At 42.4% G+C, this 12946-nt stretch overlaps 1 protein-coding gene across 4 annotated transcripts in view; it reads left to right on the top strand.

Annotated features, from left to right (window-relative positions):
* The window catches only part of MAP4K3 (mitogen-activated protein kinase kinase kinase kinase 3), a 2398077-nt gene that overhangs the window by 1592811 nt on the left and 792320 nt on the right, over nucleotides 1–12946 (top strand). For all 4 annotated transcript variants that reach the window (XM_069606874.1, XM_069606875.1, XM_069606876.1 and 1 more), the window contains one exon: nucleotides 2503–2544. In XM_069606874.1, the coding sequence (XP_069462975.1) occupies nucleotides 2503–2544 (42 nt within the window). The remainder of the gene's footprint in view (nucleotides 1–2502; nucleotides 2545–12946) is intronic.

Here is a 12946-nt window from a genome sequence, read left to right on the forward strand (position 1 = left end):
TGGACTTGCAAGAAGAGGCAAAGAATGTTACATTGTTAAAGTGACTAATGGCTAACTTTTACACATTCGCTTATAGCTAATAATACATCCGTGTCACCATTCAAACCAGAGATGCAAGTGTCCAGAGTACAGATCCATTTGGATTATTTCTGACGCAGGAGGGTCTTTGTTTCCTCCTCTAGGTGGCTGTTTTACTTTTTCCAGGCTGAATACTTTAAGGTCTTCTATGATAAAGTCTTTGTGATCCATAATTACATGCACTGAGAGATGATATCTTAGGTCCTTGTTATGTATGGCCCTAAAATGCTCAAAATTCCTGATCTTTAGGGCCCTGATTGTGCTGCCAACCTAGAGTTTTCCACAAGTAGATTCAATCGCATAGATGGCATTCTTTGTGTTGCAGTTAATGAATTGATTTATGGGTTTTGAATATCCATTCGGTAGAAGGATTTCTTTCATGCCCGGATTTATGTATGGCCAAATTTTAAAATTCCCACATCTGTAATTCCCCAAGATTGAGTTTTGATTACAAATTTCTCTTGGAGTTTGGCTGGAGATGGGACTAAGAAAACTAGGGCTGATTTCCTAATTGTTGGTGCACGTCGGTAACCTATACTGGGAGAGTTTTCCAAGTATTTTAGACTAGAATCTGTTAGTAGAATGTTCCAAGATTCTCCTGGTTTAGGAAGCTTTGTGCTGTATGTTGTAATACATTTAGGAACAGTTTCTGTAATGACTCTTTTTGGTTTGTCTGTCAGAAGATAATCTTTTGATGTGCTTTTCGCCCTGCTTCTTTAACGATCTTGGGTCTGTTTCCTCTTTGTTGAAACTTAGTCACTGGTTTTGCTAGGTTTTCTTGATAAGTGGTTGGTGTGCTGCAGTTTCTCTTCAGTCTGAGAATCTCACCATATGGATATTGTTGTTGATGGGTCTTGGTTGGTGGGATGTTGCATAGAGGAGACTATTGGCAGCTGATACTTTGGTGAAAAGTTTAGTGTGTATCAGACTTTTACACAAATAGTTCCAGGTCTAAGAATTCAATATCTTTAGAACTTACTTGTTTGGTATATGAGAGATTATAATCATTGGTATTTCGATGACATATGTATGTATCCAGGAGTTTGGTGTCTCCTTCCCAAATGATTAAAATGTCATCAATAAACCTACCCCAAAATTTGATGTTTGCAAATAATTTGTGATTCCAAGCAAGTTTTAGTTCGAAAAACCCCATAAAGAGGTTTGCATAAGATGGGGCAAACTTTGACCCCATTGCTGTTCCTTGGAGCTGTCTGAAGATGTCTTTGTCGAAGCAAAAATGTTGTTTTTGAGTGAAAATTGAAGCATAAAGAGAATCATTTAGTTTTGCTGTTTATAGGAGGCTGATCTTGTTTTTAAGAAGTATTTGGTGCTTTCCATTCCTTTGTTGTGTTGGATGCTCGTGTACAGAGAGTCTTCATCTAGGGTGACCAAATGGTAGTTTGGTTCCCATGGTATTAGATTGAGCTGTTGGATGATGTGTTTGGTGTCTTTTACAAATTAGGCTAGTTCTGACGCTAGAGGTGAGTGTCTATATATTGTGATATATTCTCTGTGATTGACCTAAAATAAGATGAGGAATATGCGGGAGACACAATCCATTCGAAGAAAAAGTTACTAACCCCGGTTAACGTTCTTTCGACTGGATGTTCTGCCCACGTATTCCTCATCGCCCTCCCAGCCTACCTCACTGTAGAACTTCCAAGCTTTAGACCTTGCTCTCTTTTAAGGTCTGATAAATTAAAGGCACTTATCAAGGACGGTAATTCAGCATATGGGTGGTGAAAAAACAGTACTGAAGACGAAGGGCACTGTGCGTGGTATATGTATTCGCTGATGTCAGCTGAGATGGAGGCCCTTGAGGGTCATCAAGTCGACCGTCTCGACGCACAGTGCCCTCTACCGAGAGAATTATTTTTCCGAAGCAGCTGAAGCTGGAAACTAAGATATCAAAATGATGAGGAATACGTGGGAGGAACATCCAGTAAAAATAACCTTACCAAGGATAAGTAACTTGTTCTACTCTCCTTCGTGTCGCTCACATCTTTCTTATTTTCAAAAGACTATCTTGGTTGTGAACGCTACACTTTAGAATTGTGCAAAAAATATGTTTTTGCTCAATTTTGTGAAAATGAAAATTTGTATGGGCAATGATACTGGATAAAAAGCTAGTTCAACTGATAAGTGTCCATATTATTTTTTTTGTGTTTAGCAGTCTGTAATATGCTACAGCTTTAATGGGGAATACATGGAAAGAACAGCTTAATATGTGACACATTAACATTCTGTCTTTAGAGTGGTGTTAAATACCATTGTGCTCTGGAGGTGTCTCATTACTGTATTCATTCATAAAGCTTTGTTGCTTTAACATAGCCTTGTAATACTCATAAACATTTGTCAGCATGCTTACAGTAAAACTTACTCTTGTAGTGCAAATGTGTGATTGTTTGTTTGTTTTCCTCCCAGATGCCGGTTAGTAATGGACTCCCCCCAACACCTCAAGTGCATGTGAGTGCTGCATTAATCAATACAAATAATGTTTTTATTGTGAACTAAGGTTGATCTGTTGTGATACAGTAGTACGTTATTACATTTGAACATTTGTTTTATTGCAACACTAACATGTATTCATTTCAGGGTTTTCTATTTCCCTGTATCTGGTTTAGCAATTAGGAGAGAAGCTGTATTAAGAAAGTAAAAATGAATCACCTTAGCAATTCCTGTAGTGCTAGTCCTTATTCGCCAGACGCATGAGAATTCATGACTGAAGTCAGAGACAGAAAAATGTTTGCTTTGCCTGCTGACCTTTCCAAGAAGCATCCTATTGAAAATTCAGGGCCTCCACTAATACCATCACTTCATTCACTTGACCCCATGCCTGGAATCTCTTTACTTCACATGCATTCCTCCCACAGATTCATCTTCCTAGATATGTATTCTCAGACAGCGTGTGCACCGTGGCTCAGTGGTTGGTATCCATGACTCCAGATGTGAAGTCAAAGGAAGTAGATAAGGAACCTGCTGTTCCCAATTATCTCAGTTCCTTTTTTCCAGGCACTGAGCACAGTGCTTGAGGAACACCAATATCTCTTTAGTAATTTTAATCTGCATCATGCCTTAACCGTCAAAGGCCTCGGGCGTCAAGCCCTGTGGTGATTGTGGAAGGCAGCTTACTATGTCAGACCTTCACAAAGTGTGTCTTTACTGCTTCGGAGAAGAACACTGCACGAGTGACTGCAGTTCATGTCGGTCCAGGCACCCCTAGGCCATTTGGGATCATGCCATGAAACTTGAGCTTCCCCCATAAGTGCGGGTAGTGCACTGCATCAAAGACACTGATTGTTGAGCCTTCCTCTAAGAAGGCTCCAGTCTCTTGAGGAGGAACCCGAGGAGCCCCGCTCTTGTGAGGAAGTCCATAAGGACAAGAGGTTTTGCTTCCCTAGCGACTCTGAAACGGCCCTCTTTGTTGTTGTCCTCAAAAAGGCACCATTAGTCCAGCAATGATGACACCTCAGAGAGTCATCACCTAATAAGTTGGTAGAGTATCCCACTAGCTCCTCCACTTTGGGAAGAATTTAGGCCTCAGATGTGTGACATCTTCTCCATGGCCCTGCCTCTGGGAGCATTTGCTTCGGTTCCGGTCGTCAAGTTAGGGCCCACTGCCCATTCTTAGGCCTGAAGAGGCACGTCTTTGGGCCGCAACTGCATGGCTGCATGTGGCGCCTTGAAACACCATTTGTTGTATAGGCGCCTTACAAATAATCAATAAATAAAATGGCTGCTGACGCCATTCTGGACCTTCTCTTGGAGCCTGCTTCGCTGTTGGGGAAGATTTTCTTTTTTGCAGCTTCAATGGATTGCTTTTCTCCCACAGGTTCATCATATAAATATCTATTCCAGCATCAGCTGCTCGGAAAACCTTTAGTCAGGGGCATAGTGCATCTAGACTCGGCCGTCCCTCTTGACTCGATCCGGCAGTTGTCGACTTCGGACGGGATGTTGGTCATTGCACATATGCTGCGTCACTAAGCCCCCGTACATCAGTTCCTTTTTTCCACGTACTCCACACACTGCTCATCGGTACAACACTCACAGACAGGCACATCACACTTGCACATATATTCATATACAAGATATATATTTATTATATTTACACCAGAATCTCTTTAAATATTTAAGACGGTAACGGTAGAACACTTGGGAATACTAGATAATACACTTCAAAGGGCACTTTCACCTTTGTTTGTTTCCGGTTACAATTGTAGCAACTTTAGAAAGGGAGAAGACAAGGTTATCATATCATTGGTAATTGCGCACTCATGCGTTTTTCAACAGGTTAACCGGTAATGCATTTACTCTGCAAACACATATAGGAAAGTTAAGAAAGGGAGGAAAATAAGTGTTTAGTACAACGTAAGCTTAGTTTATGGTTCTCGAGTTTATTTCTTCGCCTGGCAAGTCTTAAGTCCAAAAATCGCAACTCTATCTAAAGGCAGTTCGGAGAGTGCTTGAAGTCTTCACAGAGCTCCTGCAAATTTTATCCACTGTCTAAAGTTATTAAAGCAACAAGTTAACTAACAACGGAGACTGAAAAACGGACTTGTAAAGGGACACAAGCAGCCGCTTGGGTCAGAGGTAAGAGGGGGTTGCCCTGGACCCCTCTGGGTGCACTCCAACACTCTGTAGCGACTTCTCGAGAGCAGGTAAGCAATACCTTTTTCCACACAGTACCTTGAGTTTGAAGAAAGTGTTTGTGTTGGCTCCTCCAAGATGTGGCAGCTCTGGACCTGATATCCAGATTCCTTGGTCTGGTGACGAAAGGCGGGACAATAGACTGTGTCTTCCAGCAGCAGTCTCGAGGTTGGGGGGCCTATGGCACGACTTTCAGCAACTTCTTGGTTCACTCTGCGGTTTTTAGCGTCTTTTCAGCAGCAACAACAAAGGACACAGATCACCGGGTCAATGTTCTTCACTTCCTACAGTCCCGCGCTCTGGTGAGGGCGTCTGGGCGAGTTGTTTCGGATCTCTGGAGTGTCCTTACATGCTCAACACAGATTTGGACGGATTTGGCCTTTCTACAATGATGCACTCAAAATGGTCAGCAGGTCTCCTGGTATTGTGGTTCCGCAGCTCTGGAAATTCCAAGGACCTCAGGAGATGTCTTGTTTCAAAGGTCCTCCTGAGTCTGGTTGTTCCCACCAGTCTAAGGGAAGGAATCGTCATCTTCGGAGCTCCTCTATCGCATAGAAAACAGGGTCAGGACACCATTGGTCGCTTCACGGTCTTGCAAAGGTTCCAGGTTGAAGAGAAGGTCCAAACACCATCTCTGGGCCTTGGCACACCCAGATCAATATTTCAATATCCCCATTTCAAATATATAATTATATTTAGCTTTTAGAATAGCGCCCCAGAAATCGGGATCAGTTTTAAGAACACAGGAAGGAATCCCATCAGGACCTGACGCTTTAGAATACTTGAGCTTTGAAATAGCCCACTTTATGTCCATCAAAAACCAAGGACAAGGCCCCATGATCGAAGTTTTCAAACTCTTGAAAGACAGATTTGACTATTCAGGTAGAATTTGATATTTTAAGGTAATATAACTATGCCACACCTCAGCAGAGATAGAGGATTGAAGACAAGCACGACTGGGCACTGTGGGATTTCTTAGAACTGCCCACATGTTTTTAGAGTTATGTTTACACAGATTGTTAATAATACGCTGATTGCCAGGAATGTATAACTCAGTTTTAATCACTTTGATTTTGTTTTCATAGGTTTGACAAATTTGAGTTTTAATACTTTCAAAGTGTGCTGCGTTCAGACCTCCTTTTTTTTAGTTCTCTGAGCTTCCTATACTTCTGTCGTTTCAAATTGGCTACCTCCAAATTAAAGTTGTGGTTGTGAATTTGCATTTGTATTAATTTAACTTTTGACAGTTCTTTCAAGTGGTAATTGTTAGGCAAAGTTTGTATGCAGTACCCTCTGGCACCACTACACACAACTCTGTCTACAGTAATAGGAAACCCAACCTTTGGTATAAGCTTGTACTACACAGTTTTGGTAGCGTGTTGAGCAGCCAGGCTTCGCTCAAGAGGGGTCAATGTGAGCTGTAGTGGAGTTACACAGACATTTACAGTTACAGGTATTCAAATAAACTCTTACACTCAAGGTTTCTTGCATAAACAATCAATGTATTTATCAGTCAGTTAGAATAAGCCTTTTTCAGAAGGGAGCAGTATAATAGTAACACACAAATACACTTCAATACTGTACACTCTTAGTTTCTAAATCAGTAAAGACCCTTTTGGGATGGCCCACAGACACAACCTATACCACAGGTGACTTCAATAACTAGGGTGCTGGGGACATTAATATCTTAGTGTTGGCATTTAGAATACTCTTAAAACTTGATAAAAGGCAAAGGTTATTAGAACAACAAGAGACCACAAATACTGTTAGATTTTCCTAGAAGAGTCATTCAGTTCAATAGGATGGGCAAATGTCTTGTATAGAATGAAGCACTTCTGGTAAGTAAATGGACAAATCTTTGCACAAGTTCTTAGGAGTCTTTGATGAAAAGAAGAATCAAATATAGGGCCACAAGCTGAATATACTTGTGAGTTGCAGAAGTGGCAAACGCTCTAAAGTAAGAGGCAAGTTCTCTCAAACTTTTTACAGTACCTTAGAAATGAAGTAAAAGTGCAGCTGATGACTTCTGTTCCTGTGCAGCTCTGCAGGTCTCACTGTTCCTGGGCCTCAGTTGTGGGGGCAAGAGGGAGGGCGTCGGGGAACTCCTGCAATGCACTGGGATGGTCAGAACTCGCAACAGTCAAACTTCACTTTCAGTGGCTGTTCAGTGTTTCAGCTCCTCGCGTCTTCTGCAAATAGCAACACCGCAGTTCCTGGCTGTTGAGATGGGCTTTCCTTGCTTCTGGGGTCCCACACTCTGAGGGGGCTCAGGCCCAGTCAGTCCTGCTTCCTGGGAGTCCAGAGGATCTCCCTGAAACTCTAGGCCAGCTTAAAAGCAACGCACACAATCTGGTGTTCCTCTCCCTGGCTATACGGTTTCCAGCAGCAACTCTGTGGAAATTCAACCAGCTCCGAGTTGATGTCCAGGTGGCTTACTTTGGAGTTGATTTGTCCCACCAACTCAAGGGGAGAAGTCAACCATGCAGGGGCTTCTCTGTCGATGCAACCTTGGCGTTTCGGCACTGCAGCAGGACTTCACTGGGCAAACCAACGGTCCTGGAGTTGCAGCAGGCGTCCTCTTCAAGTTCTTCTTCGGTTCCTTCATCCAGTGGTCAAGTCTGCCTTCCTAGCCAAAATACTCGCCTTTTATTAAGTTCTTTCCCATTCATTCCAGCCTAGCTGTCAGTCACCCAGCAGGGTGGCTGTCCTTGCCGGACAGTCAGCCGGCCAATCATCACAGAGTGCATTTGGTCTCCTAGGAGACTAAGCGCAGGGAGTTTCGGGCCCCTCCCTCACTTCCTGCCTACCCCGGAGCCAGAGCCGGGCTTCACTTATGAATCCCACCAAAGGTAAAATGAACAAAGAGACCAATCCTGGTTTGGCGCGCAGAGTAAATCTCAAGAAGGATCTTTCCACAAAGAAATGGTGAAAAAAGACGACCGGGGGACATTTTGACAAAAATGTCTCGGATGGGTGCTTTACTGTAGCTGTGAATGCAGCCTGCGGTAAAGGGACACCATGGTAGTTCAAACAAAACCACTGCCACCAGCCATTCAGTGCAAAAAGGGTAACCTGAACATTTTTACATGAGAAACTAGACAAAGGGGATACTAGGTAACCCCTCCAGCACTCTAGGTGCTGGGTCTGGAAAGTTGCAATGGTAAGTAAAGTCAATTTCACTTTACTGTTCTTGGAAACAGTAGTTTATTCAAGAGAAGGTATTTAAACCTTTGGGAAATCTCAAAGACTTCCCTGTGCCCTTGCACTGAAGGTGCCTTGTGACAATGTAAAAGATGATGCCTATGGAGTTTGGCAGACTCCATAACCAAAAGAGAAACAGTGTTCAAAATCACAATAAAATACACGAGAGGGTGGGAAAAAGGGTCACACTCTCTGCAGGTTAAAAAAAATCCTCAAAATCCAGCAAAGTTGCTGGGGGGGCTTTAAGGTGGAGGGAATTAGAACATTTCTGAGAATTCTCCCTAACACTCGTCCCCACCAGACTAAGTGACAGGAGGAATTAATTCACCCCTGGTTGAATCTCCTTACTCCAGTCAGGCATAATTTCTGGAGAGACCATCAGCATTTTGATGATTACACCCTGACCTGTGTTCAATGGTAAAATCACACCCCTGTAGGGGTTTCCTACTGATGAAGCAGATTGGGTGTTCCCTGCCTTTCTCATCCAGCTGACTCAGAACTGTACCTATACCTGTATTGGGAGCATCTGTCTGTAAAATAAAGGATTGGTTGTAGTCAGGAGCACTTAAGACTGGTGCTTGACAAAGGGCTTTCTTAAGTCCTTCAAATGCCTTAGTGCAGTCCTCATTCCACCTGACCTTCTTGGGGAATTTGGGTGAGGAGATTACATTCGAGGGAGAAGCTATGGAGCCATAGTTCTCAATGAAGTTCCTCTAAAGTTGCTGCGGGTCTCTAAGGTGGAGGGAATTAGCACATTTCTGAGAATTCTCCTCAACAATGGTTCCAGTTAGACCGAGGGTCTTAGAAGACAAATGGACATGACCCTTGAAAGTTGTAGGAAAACATGGAGAGGTCCACTATTTGGTAGACTTGGGCAACCCCAAGCAGGCCGTAGGGTCTTTCAGACCAACCAAAATGAACAGCAAAGAGGGTAGCTGGTGCACACCAAATGTTTATTGAAAAGACTCAAAGTATCGAAGTCCAGCACTGCTGGTTGAAAAAAAAATGAAGGTGCAAGGGAGGAATTAATGCCTGGCACAAGACCGCCCTATACATACGAAAAGAGGAAAAGGATCCACATTTGTTGTGAATGACCTAACCAATATGGTTGAAATGTAACGGAGAGCATTCTGTTTTTTTCTCTTCCCCTTTATGAATGCCATCCATCAACAGTCCGATTAGGCTTCTGATGAAGAGGGAGCATCTCGAAACGCATCAAGCTATTGATATTGGACTTTTGGGATGTATTTGGTTATTTGTTATATTGTTTTATGATTAAAACATCCTTGTTTTACACAAACTGGGTACACAGACGTCTTATTGAATTCTTATATGAAATTATTACTTTGTTAAGCCATAACATAATTTGTGATTGCTCTTCATGAAAAATTAACCGCCTTTTTTGGTGGATTCAGACAGTGTGCAAGGGACGGGAGGGTACCTACTGTGGATCCTTTTCCTCTTTTCGTCTTTCAGACCAACCGTCTGAAGGCTCATGTTTCCAGAGCAGAGATGGGAGCTTTGCTCTTAGCTTCTAATCAAGAAGAGGAGGAGAGTGAACCTCTCTCAGATCTTCTAAGGGGACACCTTTCAGTTGCATCAGTAGAAGGGAGTAACAGTCTCTACTACTCTGACAATGCAGCAACAGGAGGAGGGCCAAACTTGAATTCAGTTTACCCCTCTGTTCTCACTAACACCTGTCGTGACCCCTTGGGGCCAACATGACATTGACACTGGTGATAGTGTACCTGTTAAAAGCTGGGGCTACAGAATGTCAGATAATGTGAGAAACCACATTAAAGAGGTGGTCAACAAGATGCTTGACCTTGGAGTGATTGCACATTTCATGGGCTAGCCCAGTTGTGGTAGTGCCAAAGGCAGGAACTAAAACACTTAGATTCTGTGCGGACTATTGGGCCATGCATGCAGTGATAAAGATTGCTGCCCATCCCTTGCCAAGGACAGATGAACTGGCAAATAAGCTGGGCTCAGCAACATTTCTCAGTACTTTGACCTAACAAGTGGTTATTGGTATATTGCCACGACTGTCCATGCCAAGGAAAAACCCACATTCTACCAGTTTAAAGTCATGCCCTTTGTATTAAAGAATGCACCTGCCACATTCCAGAGAATGGTTGATCATGTTCTGAATTTTTTAAAGAACGTCTTCATGGCATACTTGGATGGCATTGCAGTGTTGAGCCCTACCTGGGAAGAACATATTATCCACCTGGGACATGTGTTGCAGGCTCTTCAGCAGGCCAATCTGACCATCAAAGCAGGTAAATGCCAGTCTGGCCAGAGTAAAGTGCTCTACCTTGGTCATGAGGTCGGAGGAGGGGAGATTAAGCCCTTACCCAGGTTGTACAGGACTGTGCCACTCCAACTACTCAAGCTCAAGTAAGAGCCTTCCTAGGATTTATTGGTTACTACCAATGTTCCCTCTAAGCTGTGCACATGTGTGCTTGCCCAGCTTCCTTCTGGGTGTCGCTCGGAGGATTTTTGGAAGCGCACACAGATAATTCTCACCTATTCAAAAAGATTTAATAAGGCACAAGCCACAGTAATTACATGAAATGTTCTTTCAGTCTTGATATTCTGCTCCTTGCATTACACTACTATGCAACGGTGAATGTAAAAAACACATAAAATCCCTCACAGCAAAATGCACAGACAAGAGGTTAAAAACTAATATGAAAAACTAGCTCCATGAGCAGAAGAATCTAACCAAGATATGCCTACACACATTAACAAAATAATGTTCCCTCCCCACCCATGACTCCTAAACCTGACTCTACCACAATTTTACCTTACGACGCTAACATATGCCCAAAAACACATTAAGATACTACCGGACAACCTTGACTCTTCCTCTCGTGGCTCTGTGAAAGGTTAGCAGACGTGTACCTACACCCACAGGTTTTATGTTTGTTGTAACATGAATAACGTTCAACCACCAGAATTTCTGTTACTCATTGTGCCTTACCAAAAGCGTCCCCCCACACTATATAATTGAACTACAAGCTCAAATATCGGATACTGACTGTAAGTAAGCAGGCTACTTGGATGTGTAACCTTATCCCATTCTTACTGTTCTTTGTACATATGTCCCGCAAGTGCTTTGATGCGCCCCCCCCGCAAGTGAACACACAACTCAAATATTAATTTTCCCTCTAAAGATTTTGAGGAGCCAATTGTGATGCTCAGCGTCTCCACCTTTAGCATTACTAACATTACACTATAAGTGGAGAGCACCATTACAATATCATTTACTTAGCCTACAAGGGATAATGGGTATGGTCTATGTCTGTGATTACTCGTCCATAATATCAGAGCACCGGATATTCAGACAGGAGAATGCTTTACACACAAACTGCATCATTTACAAGTGTTCAGAGTTCCTTTGGGCATAGACCTTCACACATTCATGGTAACGCGCTTCTATTCAAAAACGGTTTCACTGAGCACTTGTGTAATCTTACACAATGATATAAGGGTGGGGTGTGATGCAAACCATCTTGTGTGGACTGTAAAAGAATTGTGTACATGCAGAGTCATGATATTCTTAAAATGCACTTCATATGTTGAGGCATTAAATATGCATTTCTTGCAAAGTATTGTGTGTCTGCAAATATTCCAGTGAGTGTTTACTGCTACAATCCCTCACTTTTCACAGTGCTCTATCAACTAGTACTGGAGGGTAGCACAGGGGCCGGGGAAGGGTATGAGTGGAAGAGCACAGGTCATCACTCCTTGCAGATGATGGAATAAAGTAGCACATTTAAAAAACCAAGTCAGACAGTATACTGAAGGAAATGTGTTGCTTGTTTGCTAAAGGATAGGAAATTCTAGTACCCATCTAGACAACAGAACCTTCTTTTTCTTTCTATGCTCAGCTACTGAGGGCTTTTCAATGTAACCATGTGTTCAGTGTGTGTATAGTCTCTAGCATCTCCCTGCATCTTATTTAACTGATCACAAAGAATTACAGAAGAGAGATCCATAGTTACAGAAAAGGCACTCAATCAGTTGTATCTCTGATCAATTGATGCTATTAACTTAAAAGGCGTATATATGTGATTTTCTTCAACAGGGCTCCATAATAAACCTCAGTAAGGCTCTTGTTTAATTTTCTTTAGGCAGAGGCGCGGAAGGGTGGGCAAAACTATTATTATGTGCCCTGTCATTTGACTTCCTATGTCAGGAGTACAAGCAGGGCTCTAATCAGATTTTGCTCCCTAATTGGCGTCAAATGATTTTTATGGGATTAAAAAGAGTCATTAGCTTTGCCAATAGGGATACTAAAAGATGTTCTTTCCCCTTAAAATTCCTCTCGAGATCGGGCGTTAATTTTACAGTTCCTTCCTTTGCCACAGCTCTAATGGTCACTAATTCGAAAAAATATCACTGGAGCTTTGTGGGTTGAAGCAATATGTTAATTGTTTCTCGTTTTTGTTAGGCACAGGTGCATACTTCTCTTAGCTGTAACGTTGGTTTTATCACTACCCGCTGGAGAGGGTAATGTCGATAGTAAGCAGAGGCACAGGAATCTTTGATCATCTTATTCTGAGGGGCAGTTATTCTGATGCAATTATCATTCTTAAACAAATTATTAGAAGCATGTTCTCCTGGCACTTGAATTACTTCATTAAACTGGCACTTGAACTCTTATCAGCATGTTTTTTGACACATTGCTTTTAATTGTCATTAATCCATTGACAAATGTATTCTGTCTAAATTTCTTGACAGGCACATCAGTTATAACAGATATTTGTGTTTTGTAATACATTGTTTTTCCAGTGGCATAAAACATAAAGGGCCTCTTTACGAGTTGGGTGATATCCCCGCGGTAAATCCACCGGAATACTGCCCAAATGAATTACTTTTATCGCCACTTGGTCTGAAATTTCCACCGGATTACAAGTGGTGGTGGTGTAATTACCCGTTCATATTGTGTCCATTGCACTCAATGGGGCTTCTTTGGCGGAATTATTGCGGCAGAATTTCCTTTGTGTTA

This window comes from Ambystoma mexicanum, chromosome 4p (genome assembly GCF_040938575.1).
Source record: "Ambystoma mexicanum isolate Mex_15411 chromosome 4p, UKY_AmexF1_1, whole genome shotgun sequence".
Classification (NCBI taxonomy): Eukaryota; Metazoa; Chordata; class Amphibia; order Caudata; family Ambystomatidae; genus Ambystoma; species Ambystoma mexicanum.